The sequence below is a fragment of the Manacus vitellinus genome, unplaced genomic scaffold (assembly GCF_001715985.3).
Source record: "Manacus vitellinus isolate BGI_N305 unplaced genomic scaffold, ASM171598v3 scaffold_31_pilon, whole genome shotgun sequence".
In the NCBI taxonomy this organism is placed as follows: Eukaryota; Metazoa; Chordata; class Aves; order Passeriformes; family Pipridae; genus Manacus; species Manacus vitellinus.
In genome coordinates this window covers 4,457,889-4,475,044 of record NW_021940379.1, presented here as the reverse complement: position 1 = coordinate 4,475,044, position 17,156 = coordinate 4,457,889, and the positions used below count along the sequence as shown (strand labels likewise).

The 17,156-nt window shown below is 49.2% G+C and overlaps 1 protein-coding gene across 1 annotated transcript; it reads left to right on the top strand.

The window, feature by feature from the left end:
* Positions 1-242: 242 nt before the first annotated feature.
* SCARB1 (scavenger receptor class B member 1) lies at positions 243-17,055 on the top strand. Its single transcript, XM_029961139.1, has 11 exons — positions 243-396; positions 2,030-2,171; positions 2,626-2,829; positions 3,012-3,107; positions 3,716-3,828; positions 5,737-5,903; positions 6,515-6,633; positions 7,678-7,751; positions 8,647-8,698; positions 9,159-9,305; positions 14,987-17,055. The coding sequence occupies exons 1-11, from the start codon at positions 275-277 to the stop codon at positions 15,107-15,109; spliced, it is 1,359 nt and encodes a 452-aa protein (XP_029816999.1). The 5' UTR covers positions 243-274; the 3' UTR covers positions 15,110-17,055.
* Positions 17,056-17,156: the final 101 nt, after the last annotated feature.

Sequence of the window (17,156 nt, the reverse complement as noted above, 5' to 3'; positions counted from 1 at the left end):
AGCATAAACTTGATGTTTCTGCATATGTAAAAGTTCTCAGTTCAGATTAGTTCAGTTTCAGTCCGCCCACCTTGATCCTCCAGAGAGCCTCTGCAGGATCTGTTGCCTTCAACTGGGCTTTACATGGAGCTGAGGGTGGATATGCTCATCTGCAACCACAGAGCCAAAAAGTTGTCTCTCCTTGCTCCTTTCTTCACTTCTTTTTTTCTCTCTTTTTTTTTTTTTCCTCCCCTTACAGAACGTCAGGATCGACCCCAGCAGCATCTCCTTCAACATGTGGAAAGTCGTTCCTGTTCCTTTCTACTTGTCTGTGCACTTCTTCGAAGTGCTGAACCCCAAGGAAGTCCTCCAGGGAGCGAAGCCGGTGCTGACCCAGCGTGGACCCTACGTGTACAGGTCAGGGACCACTTGTGGTCCAGGTCAGCTGCTGGCTGACTCCTCTGGCAGGAGGGCATGGCGCTGCATACTTGGTGTGAGTCCAGGTTTTTTTAAAACCCTGCCAGAGGGTTTTAAAGTGACCCAAATGTACTCTAATTGCTCTGATCTTGCTAAAGCCACTAGTAGGACCCCTGGCCACTGGGGTGATAAAACTGATCTCTTCTTCACTATGTTGTAGAGCTCAGTCCTGTGCTGGGGCCTGCTGGACAGCCAGACCTGGGCTGATAAGGTCCAAACATAGGCATGAGGGGTGTTGGTGTAGTGGTGAGTGACCCTCATCTTCAGAGTGTACTCATTTCATCTTCACTGTGCATTTAAGAGTCCAGCTCTGGAGCTGGAGTCACCTCAATATCAAACTTCATGGGTTCTTATCTAATATGAGACCCAGAATCTGCTTAACATGAGTGTTCTGGTCATGAGAACCAGTACAGACCACTAAAACTTGGTTAGACCTCTTTGCCATGGCTGAAGTCCCAGATGCTTCTCTGCACCTGAAACATGAAGTGATGGTTGATGCTGAGTTGAGAGTGTGAATTTACCCATCAGTAGTCATATTTGACACGTTAGTGCCTACTCTAATGTGGCAAGGTTAAGTCAGCAGGCTAAGCAAGCTCATGTGGAAAGATTACTGATTAATCCAAAGCTGAGCAGTGCTGGGGGGAAACCTGGCAGTATGTATATGCCCTTGTTTCATCTGGGCTTGCCAGGTCATACCATGTGGGTTCTGTATGTTGTGATCCAATCAGTCACTTGGCTTGGGGAAAAGGCTTCACTTATTGTAAATCAGAATAAACAAAGGGGCAAAGCTTATTAGTGTCCTTGTGTTCCCACTGAGCAAGATTAGTGCCCTTCCCTAATGTGGGCTGTAAAATAGAGGCTCCACAGTAAAGGACTTTGTTTTTGCTGGTGGGTTGAGCTTCAGTTCCTTCAGGAGCTGTGACAGGCTCATGGTGTTGGGGACAACCTCATGCTATGGCAGGGCATAGCAGCCTCCATGAGATTGGACTGCCCCTGTGGTGTGGGGTAAAGTCCAAGAGCACTGGGCAGCGTGCAGGAGTTGGATGGCCTGCAGCCCTGAGGAGCAGGAGGAGGGCCACAATGCTGTGCTGCCCTGAACCTGGAAGCTGTCAGGGAGCTTGGGAGCAAATCTGTGGGCTTACTGGTGGTCCTGTGGCATCTTGGCTGGTAGTCTCCTGTTTGCAGGTTGTTTTTAGTGTGTAGTTTGGCGTGGCTCTGCATATCTGGGCACCTCTTTGATGGGGCTGGGCTTTTCGACGTCTGTAAGCAAAGTGACAGAGGAGATTTACGCTTTTGTCTCAAACTTCTTGTGGGCTGGGTCTTGAGCTGGGAAAGAACACCTTGTGTCTGCAAGAATCCAGTCTCTCAGGGATGCCTTGCACCCGGACTTCCATCCCTCCTGCTAGACCCTAACTCTGATTGGGGTGGAGGCTGATACCTCCTCCCTGTGGTTTCTCCCTGGGGTTTGGTCTCCTCCACAAGCCCAGGCCGGTGCAGCCCATCCTTGCTCCAAAGGGGCTGTGGGGGCTCTGCCTGGGGGAAGGTTCCCATGACTTCTTTCATCTCTTTGCAGAGAGTACAGGTACAAAACAAACATCACGTTCCATGACAATGACACTGTTTCCTTCCTGGAGTACCGTAACCTTTTCTTCCAGCCAGACATGTCCAATGGCACTGAAGAAGACTATGTCGTCGTGCCAAATATTTTGATGATGGTAAGTGCTTGCTCCCTGGATGGGTTCCAACTTCTGAGCTTGCGGGGAGGGTGGTGAAGCCTAATGCTAAATCAAAGCTTACTTTCTTGTAGGGCTTAAGGCTCATCAAGCAACGAGGTGTAAAACTAATAAAACGCAATTTTCTTTCTGATTGTTAGTTGTGTTGCGCTTACTCTTCCAAAACCAGTGTGTGCATGTTCCAAAACCAGAGAGGCTGGCAAAGCAGCTGGGCTTGAGTATGAAACCTCCCCTGAGCATCCTGTGGGGAAATGAAGCCTGTGAACCCTCAACTGCTTTCTTCCCAAACTGGGAATAAATGAAGAACCTCAGTCTGTCCAATGGATTTCTCTGGGGCTATAGATGGGAGCAGCAGAAGGATCTTGCTGAGCACCAAAGATTATGCTTGTCTGGTAAAGATGAGGCTCTCATTGCAGAGGTTTCTTTTCTTTTCCAGGGAGCAGCTGTAATGATGGAAAAACTGCCAAATTTTGTGAAGCTTTTACTGAGTGGAGCCCTGGCTGGCATGAAACAGGAGGCGTTCATGAACCGGACGGTGGGGGAGATCATGTGGGGCTACGAAGACCCTCTTATAGACACAATAAATACACTTGTTCCTGGTCTGATTCCTTTCGAGGGGAAGTTTGGCTTGTTTATAGAGGTGAGTAAAGTGTTGGTTGGGAATGCTAAAATCACAGCAGTAGTGGTCTTGGGGGTAGCTCAGGCACTTAACTAAGTTGAAGTTATTTAGCTGGCAGTATGTGAAGCACCCCTAGAGCTGGTGAAGCACACAGAGTTGTAGTCCTGCTGTGTGTAGTGGATTAAAAAGTCTTCTCTCTGCAGTTTAACAACTCCAATTCAGGATTGTTCACAGTGAACACGGGCATGAAGAACATCAGTCAAGTTCACATGGTGGATTCATGGAATGGGCTAAAGAAGGTAAGTACCAGGTGGCAAACCTTTAATACAGGGGCAATGCCTGAGATAAACTAAGATAAACTGAAAGTTCTAGGAGCTCTTGTCTCTGGGTCATAGGTTTGAAGACAAGTTTCTAAACTGCTGCAACTTCTGTTCTAGGAAGTTGCCAGGAGGCAGCCCTGTGGCAAGGGGCTTGTAAGGAAGCATTAAATTCAGCTTCTCATGGGTGTCACTTGGACTCCCTTGAAATGCTGTTGGAGCTGGTTGCCTCTAATGGTTGAAGTCTCAGGCCCCTGTGGCCTGTGTTTAAGGTACTTAAATACCCTTGTTAAAGGGATGCTTTATTCTTCCCTCCTGGAATATCACTCCTAACTACAATCAACTGAATCTACACATCAAACACAATGGGTGGTGGATCTTTTCTCCATTAACTGGGCAGATGTTTGACTGATGGAATCACTGAGGTTGGAAAAGACCTTTAAGATGGGAAGGATCTTTGATGTTCTTTGGTGTTGTGCTCTCTGTGTGCTGTGGAGGCAGTGCAGGGTGGTGGATGTCCCATGCAGGGGTGGAAGCCAACTCCAGCAAACTCACCCTTCTGAGCTCTTCTCTCTCCACCTGTCCCACAGGTGAACTACTGGCGGAGCAGCGAGTGCAACATGATCAATGGGACGTCGGGGGAGATGTGGCCACCGTTCATGCCCCCGACCTCGCTGGAGTTCTACAGCCCTGATGCCTGCAGGTGAGGCCTCAGCTGCCAGCCCGTCCCTGTGCAGGTGTCAGGACACACTGCACTCATCCTGTGCACACAGAGTACCTGTGCAGTGACGCAGAGGCCTCAGGACTCGTCTCTGTAGTTAAAGTTCAGCTGCGGTTCGGGGTTGCAGTATCTGAGCTTAGCAAACAGCGCAGTTGTCTGATTATCAGCATCTTGTGGTGTCCATAAATACCTCCCAGATCACCGGAGGAGTCCAACTTGCCCGCGTTGAATCAGTAGAAAATAACCAGTCTAGATAAGATGTGGGCAGCGAGAGGGAGAAGTGGGGGTTGTCAGGAGGAAATGCAGCTGTAACTGTTTGCAGAACTTTTTTAGCTGACTAAACCCTTGTAGAAATTATGTCAGAGGGGAACTTGTGCCACTATTTCACGTCTCTCTTAGTTTTTGGGTTTTTTTTCTTTTTTTTTTTCCTACCTAGGTGATGCACTGCTTGCCTGTCCTGTATAAGACACCCTGACCTTAGCTGATCACACAGGGACTAAAGTACCCTGCAGAGCCACCCCGTGTGTGTATACCTGAGGCTGGAAGGAGGGCAAGCAGGCACAAAAACCCTGTGCTCAGCTTGGGGAAGCTAAGGTTAACTCTAGCTCTGTAGATAGTGCTGCAAAACAAGCAGCATGTTGAATAGGGAACAATGACCTCTTCAGTGAACAAACAAAGGCAGCTGAGCCAAGCAATAGTACAGGAATTCCTCTGCACAAGGGACATCAGCAAACACTGAAGTGACCTGGAGCTAGGAACTTACAGGGAAGTTTACCTGTAACCAAAGTTTAAATAAACATACCTGTTTCTGTAAAAATACAGAAATCTGTAGAAAACAAAGCATGCTGCCAGTGAAGTGGAGGACACCAAACTTGGTTTCCTGTTAGCATAGGAGGGTCCTGCCAGGCAGAACTGTGGGGGAAGTGGCTCAGCCTCTTCACTGGGCAGTGCTGTGTCTTCTCCCCAAACTTCTGCCTCAGCCTCTGTGTTCATCCAGAGTCACAAACCTCGGCTGATAGACTAAAAGTGTATCTACCTTGCTGCAGGACAGGCAGGGCTCATCTCCTGTGCAGCTGATTGATGCTGAGGTGCAACTACCTGGTTATCCCTGCAGGGTAGGCAAGGTTTTACCCTGGTGATGTGCTACAGCAGCTTCTGCCTCCCTGCTGGAAGGTGAGCAGAGCCAAGAGGCATGAGTGTAAGTACTCGACATGCCCTGAATCCTTAGTCCTGGTGTCAGAAGGCATCTGTAGGCATGAGCATCCCCTTGGCAGGCCCAGGCTGTCATGGGTCCCTTCTGTGACCCCTTACCCATTCTGTGATCCCTGCAAGCCTCAATCAAGTGTGAAGGGAGCAAACTTTTATCCTGGAAACTTGCATCGATCCTGGCCAGCTGGTAGCAATACTGCAGTGTAACATCAATAGCCTATTGTAGCAAGAAAAAAAATCTTGCTGTGTCATGTGGTAAAATTTTCCACTCCCCTGACAATGGCTGGAGTTGGGCTTCAAAAGAGATTTATGCAGTGTCCATCCCCTGTAATGGAGCACCTCAGAGCCAAGGCTTGCACAAAGTGGGTATTATCTCTTGGAGAGCTGCCCTGGGGATTACTACGTGCCTTTTAAACAAATCTCACCTGGATACAGCAAACAGATTTATAAGCCTGTGGTTTCTCTCCGTAGCTAGTCCTGACCAGCCCTTTATCTGTGCTTAAAACATGGAAAGCAAAAAGCTTAAATATTCATTCCCCATCCCAAGCACTGCTCTGAGGGTTTATCTGGATCTCAAAGTCTAAGTTACATTGCAACTGCATCTTATCCAGCCAAGATAAGAACCCAATTCTGGGCTGGGATCATGCTGGCTAATTCCAATCCTTCTCCACCGAAACCCAGATCCCTGACACTGGTGTACGAGCAGTCTGGAAAGTTCAAGGGTGTTCCCACCTATCGCTTTGTGGCGCCGAAAACCCTCTTTGCCAATGGCACAGACTATCCACCCAACGAGGGCTTCTGCCCCTGCATGCAGTCTGGCATCCAGAACGTCAGCACCTGTAGGCTCAGTAAGTCCTTTTCTCCCGTCTGTCCCTGCCGTACTGGTATTAAATTTGAGACAATACAAGCTTGGCTGTCTGGAAAACCAGCTCTGGTGTCTGCCAGAGTGCTGAAAGGTGCTGCTGGGCTCTGCACACACTCCACAGGCACCTCAGCAAGGAGGGAAGGAAGGCAAACCCTTGTGCCCAAAGTTCCTTTGGTCCCTGGCCCTAGGACGGCGTGGCGCTTGTGGGAATGCCCAAGGATACAGTGGGAGCTGGGGAGAGAGCAGGCAGAGGAGTGAGGAAGAGTCAGCTCATGTAACTGCCAAATTAAATATTGGCTTTGAATACTAAGTGTGGGTCACCCAGGAGCGAGAATCCAAACTTAGTGTCCTGACCTGCATCTGGGAACAGCGAGTTACCACAGCATTGATCAGTGCATGGTAGGAGAGGGTGGCTGGTTTTAATCCTCTCAGGGCAGTGGCATAACCTGTGGGGAGGGAAGGGAAGGAGCCTTCTGGTTGGGAGGAAAAAGGCATAAAAGCCTGTTCAGAACAGGTAATGCAAAGGCTTAGAAACCTCAACAAAGTGTTCCAGGTGGGTGTGGAGGATCTTAAGATGCCTTTGATCTCATCTAGATGCACCAATGTTCATTTCCCACCCTCACTTCTACAACGCCGATCCTTCCCTGGTGAACGCCGTCGTGGGCCTGAACCCCAGCAAGGACCAGCATGCACTTTTCCTGGATGTGCACCCCGTAAGTGAACCCATTGGGGTCCTCCCATCTCCCCACGGGCCAGCCCAGGCAGGGGAAGGGAGCCTGCCATCAGCTGAGTGGTGGCCACACTCTGCTCTCATGGCATTGATTTGAGCAGGTTCCATAGTGCAAAGACTGGTGAGGACATGTGCAGATAAAATTGTCAGAGCCATAAACTAACTAAGTAATTAGCCTGGCTTCTGGGGAATTACAGGACTAATTATAAGCGTAATTGTTTCGATAAGCGCAATCAAGTTCTTTCTACTGACTCAGGTCTATAACACCAGGAGGTGTATCTGGCAGCAGCCCAGCTATGCCCCAAATCTGCAAACACGTATTGCCATGAGAAACTGGCTGCCAAAGGCTGCAGATCATGCTGTGGCTCAAGCTGGCACCACCAATTTTTGGTCTAGCTTCTTCCAGTCTCTCAACCTGCCCATCGAAATGGCTGCTTTTGCCCTGGTCTGCTGCTGTGTCACACTCCCCACACATCCACAGCGTAAGGGTGAAGTCACCATTCCAGGGGGCGTGAGTTGGGGCATCCTGAGGTGCTGTTGTCCCAGCTGCTGATGGGGAGGGGACTTTGGGATTTTCCACCCACAGCCTCTGTTGTGTATGGTCAGTTTTTCCAAACGTTCAGTGATGTTTGCTCAAGCTAAAAGCCAATTTCCCTCTTGAGGCAGGTAAACTGTGTGTCTTATCTGCACACTGGGTTCTGACTGCTTTTCTTATCGCAGTTATGAAAATCTAATTAAGTTTATTACAGTATCAAACATCTACTGATAAAAGTAAAGTTAAATATGTTCTTATCTAGCTGCAGTCTGCTGAGTAAAACAGGGACAGTCCAACAAAAATTCTTTGCTTGTAAAAATGTGTTGCAAAACTGCAGAGTCATGAGATACCACTGCCTTAATTGGTGCCAACAAGACCCGGCTTTGAAGTGTGATGTTTTCATGGTCTTGGGGTATTGCTGGACAGGATCTGTTGGTTACTACAAAGTCACTTAGAGGTTATTGATTAACTGGTTGGTGTCTTCCTGTGCAGATGACGGGCATCCCCATGAATTGCTCTATCAAGCTCCAGCTGAACCTGTACATAAAGCAGGTGTCTGGTATAATGTAAGTAGTCACCTTCTAGAAGGGTCCATCTCCCTTCCCTGAGCAGGGAGTGCTGCTGAGCCACTGCAGAGTTTACTCTCTCCAAAGATGAAGCAGCTTTACCATGACCAGTTGTCCTGACTGGCCAGAGCCAGCTGGCTCCTGCTGAAATGTCAGCCATTCCAGTGACCACCAGCTGCCATCCTTTAGCAGTGCAGGTGTGGCTGCCTGTTTGCTCAGCTCTGACAGTATTCCTGTTCCTGACCAGACAGCTCATAGATGGACTGCTCCTCCTGATGAAGCAGGAGCTGTTCACTTGTGCTGTGTTGCCTCTCAGGTGTTACCTCCAACGTGGAGAGGCCAAACATTCTGCCTGCAGGGTTAACAGTGAAGTCTGTGTCCAGAAAGACACTTCCAGCTCTATGAAAGCAAACAGGAGGTTTCTGTAACCAAGTTGTGTGGTGCCAGATGTTCAATATCCACAAGGGTGGGAGTGTGCTCTTGCTGCTTTGGCTGAGGTGCACATACCTGCAGACAGTCCCCATGCTGCCAACTTGGCTGCACCACCCCATTCTACCACCCAGGTAACTGAGACATGAACTGTAGCATTCTGCTTCACTGAGTTTCATGTCCCTGGAGCCCAGGTTTGGGATGGCACTTAGTGCTGTCTTCAGGCAGTTCATCCCAAATCAAAGCATAAGCTCTGCTCTTGCATGAGAAGCCCAGCTTGGACCTGGTCCCCTACGGTGGGAGCAGCTCATTGAAGCAGCAGGGATTGCCACCTCCTTACACTGGTTTCCTGGCCACTGTCAGTCTATCAGACCCATCCCCTTAGGAAGAATTATGGCACTAATTGTGGCTTGATCAACCATAAATCTAAGTGTGTGTTTCTGTTTTTAATTCTCTTCCCCCCCAGTCAAACAGGGAAGATTGAGCCAGTGGTCCTACCGCTGCTGTGGTTTGCAGAGGTGAGCTGCCTTCCTCGACCTGATTCTGTAGAGATTCTTCTGCTTCCCCATCACCCAGTGCTGGAGAAACTCCACTTTGGATAAAGCTTAAAGCCAGCCAGACTAATTAAGCACCAACAGAAGGCTTTTCAATACTTGGCTATGTCATTAATCCCTCTGAGCTGAACAAACCCTGCACTATACTTGGTAAATCTCTGGCTCTGCCCTAGATGTGGGGTTAAATAGGGCCTTGGACAGAGCTGCCAGCATCCCTGTACTAATGTGGGCCAGGGAGTGTAGCCCCCATCTGTGTGCATGTCCAGCTGACTCCAGCTATTTAGTAAAAGCTTCTAGCCTGACTGAATCTTGCATAAATTCCCTAATTTAGGCTGGGAGGGTGTGGGAGAGGAATTGTTCAGCTGGTGTGTGTCAGCCCTGGATGGGAGGGAAATGCCACTGACAACTCTGCTTTTTTGAGCAGAGCGGATCCATCGACGGCTCAGTCCTAAACCAGTTTTACACCAACCTGGTGCTGTTCCCATCACTGCTGGAATACCTGCAGTATATCGTCCTTGGACTGAGTGTCCCACTCATTATCTCAGCAGCTGTGCTCATGGTAACGAATAAGGTAAGAATCTGCAGATGTCTAGTAGGACATGCTGTTAGTCAAATCAGACTTAATCAGATGATGTAGATTGGGCTGACAATCTAACATTCCTGAGGAAACATTGGCTGATGCCACCAACAATCTCCTAATGGTGCCAGGTGCCAGCAGATAGCAGCAGGACTTCCTCAGCCACCCGGAAATTGGGCTGCAAATAGATAGCATAAAGCATTTGTGGCTTTCTTGGGGCGCAGTGGTGATGAAAGCGGCTTCATGAAGGAGGAGGTATTTCTCAGCTCAGCCAACTGATGAAGAAACAAGCCTAGATTATCAACCCAGCCTCTGTAGAAGGCAGCAGCAGGTCTGTGCCACTGCACAAATCTGCATCTCTGCAGGGTCCCAACAGTTTTCCATTTAGAGCAGAGGCTTCTCCAGAGGATGGAGCTACTTGAGCACAGCTTGTTCACAGATGAAATGCAGTTGCTGTGTTCTTGCAGAGGAGATGCAGCCACTGTGGCTGCTTCTCAGCCCAGCTCAGATACCGTTTTCCACTGAAATCCACTTGGTTGCTGGGCAAAGTGCTCCAAGTAGCTCTGGAAGTGAAACCCACAGAGCCTTTGTGTATCTGGGCTTACAGAGAAGTGCAGACCTTTGAAGCCTGCCAGGATCTGGCAGCTGGGCAGCAGTTGGCCTGTGATGGGGCAGGCAGTGGGGGTGAGGCTGAGGAGCTGTCAGGACAGAATATAAAAGAGCTAAAACACTCAGTGGAGATCTGTGGCTCCGGCTTCATGACAGTGATCTGATAACACTAAGCTCTCTACAAGCTTTAGCTCTTGAAGTAGAGATCTAGCTCCCTGCCCTAACCTATATCAAAGCAAGCTGGTTTAGTTTTGCACTACAATCAGATGGCTTAGGCTGGCTCTAAAGCTACAGAGGTGGAGAGCTACTTGTGGGGATAAAAGGCAATGCTTGGGATAAGAGCGGACTAAGAAGAGGCCTGTGTGAGGGGCTTCCTTTGCTCAGCCTCCTGTTACTGCTCTAACTGAAACACTAATGCAAACCCACCTTAAATACCCCTGGAGTTCTCAGAGTATCACGTAATTGGATTTTAACCAAGCCTACAATTGCTTAAGTGACTTAAACACATGATCCCAAATCCCCTTGTTCCTCCACACAACTTCCCTGCAGGGTGGGAGCATTGCTAGGGCCCAGCATGGAGCCCAGTGCTCATTGCCAAACCCTTGTTGTGCTCCCAGGATGGTCCTGGGATGAATGGCTCCACTTCAGCACATGTGAGTGGTCGGTGGCAGACAGACACTCCGCCGCATTTCAGCGGGTCTGAGAAAGGGCTGGGCAGCTGTTTCTAACACCTTACATAGCCCTGAGCTGGCATTTCCTCACCCTGCTTTGTGGAAGTCTTAATTCCTGGTATCAAAGAGGTTTAACCATGCCAGAAAGGGTCAGGGAGAAAAGCTGGATTTTTAAACTCATTCAAGCCGACTGAATATCTGCTTGTGCAATGTCACAAATCCAGGTGTTAGCCAGCTGTGTTTCTGTGCTCAGCCAAAACTGTCATGAAGTGTTAGAACTGTGTCAACTGCAGAAAGTGCCTGACTACCTGGAAAGTGATTAAAGACCTCCAATAACCTTTTAAATTCCAAGAAAGCTGTACAACAACACAAATGTCTCCACCTAATTGAGTAGATAAGAGCTTGTAAACTGGAAGACAGCGATTTGCAGCCAAGGGGTGTTCCTCATTTGATTGAAGTGTTGCTGATCTGGCGCTGATTGCTTAATCGTGCACAGTTCTGCCTCTTGAAGTCACAGGCTGTGTCAGAGGGGACCCTGAGCGGGGACATTGTCCGCACCTTCACGTGTCTGCCAGCGTGAAGGTCTCCCTGAACCCAGCTCCTCCCTGGAGTGTCTTGTGTGCCTCTGGCTTCTGGAGGGAGCAGTGTGCTCTGAACCCAGTGCAGATGAGGTACTGTGAAACACTTAAATCTTAGTCTAGTTTATAGTGGAGCCAGTTTGAAATGCATCTGTTGGACACAAAGCTCTAAAAATGCATAACTCTGTACAGGTGTAAAACACACCCGGACGTTGTATCCCTCCTTTGCCATTGTGGCCTAGAGCCTGTGTGGTGACACATTTAAAAGGCAAACAGACCATTTTAAAACTGGCTTGACACTGACCAAAATCTTAAATAGGACTTAGTTTAATCTAAATTTTGAAATCTTCATTAATAACTAGATTCTAGTTCAACAGTGATTTTCAAATCTCCTCTGAAAATTGGAACCCTCATGAAATTTGTGTCCAAGTGCACCATAAACAAGACTGATTGTCTTCTAGGAAAAATGCTTTCTATTTTGGAGTAGCAATAAAAAGAACTCAGACAGTAATAAGGCCAACCAGGCCACCTCTGCCATAAAGCCGCCTCCGGTTAAGGGGATGGTGTTGCAGGAAGCCAGACTGTAGGTGGGTACCCAGTCAAGGTAACACGCTTTTCTCTCATCCTGATTTGATTAAACTTTGCTTAAAACCAATCAAATTAAACGTTTACTGTCCACATCTACCAGACATGCCCTCCTGGCAAGCTTTGATGGAACAACGTTGTCTCATGGCTTTATTCAGGGCAATTTAGATGTCTTAATACTCACACTTAACCACGTTGCAAGCACATACTCTTATTGTTTCTCCTGGTGTACCTGATCCGTGGCCCTAATACCAGCAGGGATCAGGGGGAAAAGTAAGGTTGGTGTTTCCACCACTCTTTTCTTGCCTATTTCCCCCCACTTCCCAGTGTCTGAGATCCAGAGGTAAGTTTTTGAATGGGGTAAAAACTCGTAGGGGTAACAGAGATAGTCAACTGGTGGGTGTCACCCTTCCCCTGCATGCAGGGAGCCTCAACAGAGAGGCTTTCAAGAGGGAATTTGTCATGTATAAAATATCTGGGTTTGTATTACAGGATCACAAAACCACTGAATCGTTGAGGTTGGAAGGGACCTCTGGAGGTCATCTAGTTCAGCATCTCGACCAAGCAGGGTCACCTAAAGCTGGTTGCTCAGGACCATGTCCAGATGTCTCTTAATATCTTCAGGGATGGAGAGTCCTCAGGGCAACCTGTTCCCATTGTTACAGCTTCACAGAAAAAGAAAAGGAAAAAAGTATTTCTTAATGTTCACATAGGGAATATCTTGTGTTTACATGCCACTTGGCTCTTGTCCTGTTCCTGGACATGACCAAGAAGAGCCTGGCTCTGTATTTGCACACTCCCTTCAGATCCTTGTATACAGTGGTAAAATCCCCCTGAACCTTCTATTCTTGAGGCTGAACAGTCCCAGTTCTCTTGGCCTTTGCTCACATAAGAGACAGTCCAGTCTTATAATCACTTCAGTGGTCGTTTGCTGGACTCCTCCCAGCAGCTCCATCTCTCTTAGCCCCGGAATCCCAGAATTGAACACAGTAGTCCATCTATGGCCTCCCCAGTGATGAGCAGAGGGGAAGGATCACGTCCATGACCTGCTGGCAACACTCCCAATGCAGCCCAGGATACAGTTGGCTGCCTTTGCTACACAGGCACACTGCTCATTCATGTTCAGCTTGATGTCCCCTGAGACTCTCGGGTCCTTTTCTGCCAAACTGCTTCAGAGCTGGGTGACCCTTGTTGTGTACTGGTGCATGGGGTTGTTCTTGCCCAAGTGTTGAACCTCATGAGGGTCCTTCCAGTCCGTTTCTCAGCCTACTGAGATCCCTTTTGGTGTATAAGCCACTCTCCCAGTTTTTGTAGATTGTTAATAAAGATGTTACACAGGACTGGACCCAGTATTGACCCCTGGTGTACACTGATGGTTACTGTCCTCCAACTAGACCTCATAACCCTCTGGGCCTGGCTGTCAGCCAGTTTTCAGTCTACCTCACTGCTCATCCAGCCCATACTTCATCAGCTTCCCTATAAGGTTTTTATGGGAGACAGTGTCAAAAGCCTGAAGTCCAGGTAGATGATATCCATTGCTCTCCCCTCATCTACCAAACCAGTCATTTCATCCCAGACATCTATCAAGTTGGTCAAGCACAATTACCCCTTGGTGAATCCATGTTGACTACTCCTGATGACTTTCTTTGTCCTTCATATGCCTGGATATGGTTCCTAGGATTAGCTGCTCCATCACCTTCCCAAGGATTGAAGGGAGGCTGACTGGCCTGTAGCTCCTGAGGTCTTCCTTCTTGATTTTCTTCAAGACAGAAGAGACATTTGCTTCCCTTCAGTCTTTGGGCCCCTTTCCCCATTGCCAGGATAATGGGGAGTGGCCTTGTTGTGATGTTAGCCTGCTAATCCCATCAGGATCCATGGATTTGTGTATGTGTAGGTTACTTAAGTATTCTCTGACCTCATCCTCTTCCACCAAGGGTGTGTCTTCCTTGCTCCAGACTTTCCTCTGGTTTCTGGGGTCCCCTGCCTCATTCAGGAACAGGCCTGCATGTTCCTTACTCTTTCTTTTGTCACCTGGGTACTTATAAAAGCCTTTCTTGTCTCTGACATCCTTGGCTGGATTCAATTCCAGTTGGGCTTTGGCTTTCCTATCTTCATCCCTGCATGCTGGGAGAGTGCCCCTATATTCCTGCCAGGTTACCTGTCCCTGCTTCCACCTTCCATATGCTTCCTTTCTGCATTTGTGTTTGGCCAGGAGCTCTTGGTTCATCCGTGTAGGCCTGCTGGTATTTTTTCCTGGCTTTGGGTGCTCGTTGGGTTCTTGAGCTTGGAGGAGGTGGTCCTTGAACATTAACCACCTTTTTTGCCCAGACTGTATACCCCCCCACCTGAGGTCTGTAGTCACTTTTAGAATCATAGACTCAGTAAAGGTTGAAAAGACCTCCAAGATCATCAAGTCCAATCTTCAGTCAAATAACACCATGCCCAAATAGTTTCCAGGTGGTCCTGGTGGTATCAGTGGTGAAGCAGCAGTGGGCAGTAGTCAAAGGGTTAGATAAGCCTCACAGTCCCTCCACAACACCCCAATCCCCAGTGAGCAGCAAATGTCTCTAGATGATGAGTCAGGTGGGCAGGTGGTGTCTCTGTCCCCAACAGTAGCGAGTGACCCAATTCTGTCAATTCCTGCTTCCCCCTGGGGTTCTTGTATGATTTATGGTCAGGGACCCACGTGATCTGCTTGAAGGTGTTTCTGACTCCTCCTCAGCTTTGAGGGTGGTGAACCTGTTCTGTAGGTGTAAGCCTTTAGGTGAGGAGGAACCTTCCTCTTGGTGTCAGGAAGCACCAGCTCCCCCCCTTCGCCTTCTCCATAGGCTGCACCTACCATTATACTGGGAATGAGTGCTGTCCATGTGTACTGCAGGTGGTGTCTGGGGGTCTTCAAGCCATTCTGTCCCTGAGAAGATCTCTCCATCATCCTCCCACAGCACACTGACTTTGTCCCGTATCTCCTCCACACAGCTCTTCAGGCTGGGGGCTTGGTGGGGTGTGTTAGCGATGTCGGTGGGCAGGAATGGAAATTACTTTGTTTTGCTGGGGGAGGAGGTACAAACCCCTTCAATTTAAGAAGCCTTCAGAAAAGGGTCGTGTGCCACGGGAAAATTCCAGAGGCCTGGGGTGGGCGTGGCCCACGTGGGGGTGCGGTGGCACGCGCTGCCAGGTGTGAGTGCGGTGCCACCGGCGCGTGCACCCCGTAACCTCTGTCCCTCCCCTGCAGGGAACCGCCGCCGAGAAGAGCCCACGTCCCCCCGCCAGGCAGAGCAAACCACCCCCCTCCTCCGAGACCACGCCGCTCCTACACGACGCTGACGCGCTGAGCCAGGATGACGCCGAATCCTGAGCCACCAGCCCCGCCACGCTTCCCACTGGGACACACCTGTGCTGGAGGCGAGGCCTGCTTTGGATCTCCAGAGGTCTCTGGAAGCCGAAGTTGTCCTGGACAGCTCAGTGGAGACCCTGCACAACCACAGCAAAGCCACGGGACAGTATTGCTGCACAGCACTCCCGTGCCAGGAATGGGAGACCTCATCCAGACTCTCAACACAACGTCCAAGAACCCTTGACCCCAAGGGCCAGCCTTTGCCACAGCCCCTCTCTCTGGTGGGCCAGCAGGAATGAAGGTGGTTGCTGACTGATCTGAGAAGTTATTTGCAATTTAGAACTGCCTATTGCTAGGGATAAAAGGCACTTTAATGGGAGCCTTTAAAACAAATGAGGTTTGTGTAGGTAGCAGGGATGGGATTTAGTGATCTTTTTAAAAGCTACCGTTACTCTCACTGAATGGGGCAGTTGTGCTGGAGCCAGTTATGGTTTTATTGCCACTTGATGTAACTGGACTACACTACAAATCAATTCTGGGTGCTGTCACCTCACTGATGTCTCTTCTGAGGGTACCTGGAGCCTGCCCAGGGTTGCTCCAGGCTTTGCATGTTTTGGAGAGTACAGTGGTGACTTTTAAAGCCCCAGTTCTGTGCCATGACCTTGCACTCCAGTCATTCCAGCTCACAGCCCTGTTACTTTGCCTCTCCTTGTTGTCAGTGACTGCGTGAGATGAGCCTTGGCAAAACCTCTGTGGTACATCTGAGCTGTCACTCAGCTCTTGGCAGTTGTCCCTGCTGCCTGCTCAGCCATCCAGGGTCAGCTTTTCTGGCTGTGGCTGTCAGCGTTGGGAAGCTGTTGGTTGCTCCAGCCACTCTGCCTGACCATGGGAAGGGGGAAGCTTAACCCTGTCCTTGAGTGTTAATGAATATATCTGTGCTTTTGAGAGCAAGGAATATGTGCAATCATGAAAGTAACAATGGCCTTAGTACAGTTTGATTAAACTATTGCAGATTTCTGAAACGGTGTCTTGGGGGACCTGGGCCTGGATATTACCTTGGGGTGGGTGGGCTGGGATCACACTTCAGTGGAAAAGAAGCCCAAAGCACAGGGATATTTTTGTCTAACTACCAATCAGTAGTTGTCTACCACACTTGCCTTCTTCACTTCCAATCAGGAGCCAGGGTAGCCCTTAGGAAAACTAAAGGGGCCAATGTTGAAGCATCTGGCAAGGACAAAACAGAGCTGGGTCTTCCTTGGACCAGAGGAATTGTTGCACTGTGTGTGGCATGAATACTGTTGGGGTCTGGAAAGTGTTGTCCAGGACAACCCTGTGACCTTCTTGTGGGGTAAGCAATACTTTTCTCTTTAGACCTCTGTCCATCTTACTGGGCAGGAAGAGCACAGGAGCTAAAACCAACATCACAATTCCTGTGCCAGTGCATTCCTTACTGGCCATGTTCCCAGTCCTGCAGTGGGTTTGGGCTGCCTTACTGTGGAAACAGCTGTGATACAGCCTGGGTCATGACAGGGAAGGGTGGCAGCTCCCCAGAACTTGGTCCATGGGCTGAACTCACCTTGATGCCTGAAGTGTGTCTCACAGGTACAACAGGACTAGCCAAGTCCCTTCTTGTGGCCACTACTGCTGGGTTATCTCTGTGGCACGAGTCCTCACTGAGGGTGATGCTTAAAGTACAGCTGTAAACTCTCTCTGGCCTTAAATCCAAACGTACTCAGCTGCAAACAGCAGCTCACACCTACAGCCTTGGCCAGCGGCGACGGACACAGGAGTGGGGCAGAGGCTCTCTGGGACACCAGCCCATCAGCTCAGACCTATGAGACCCAAAGCTGAGGGCAGAGCAGCGATAACCACCCCGTGAGCTCCCTGCGAGAGGCTTTAATGACATACCGGTGCTAATTGCTGTTGGACAAGTGAACGCAAATAAAAACACGGGAATACCGCTCCTAGCACGAGCTTTGGTGGTCGGTTTGTTCGGGTTTTGTTTGTTTGTTTGTTTGTTTGTTTTTGTGGCTTTGCGGCAAAGCGCTCCCCGAGAGCTCGTCCTTTC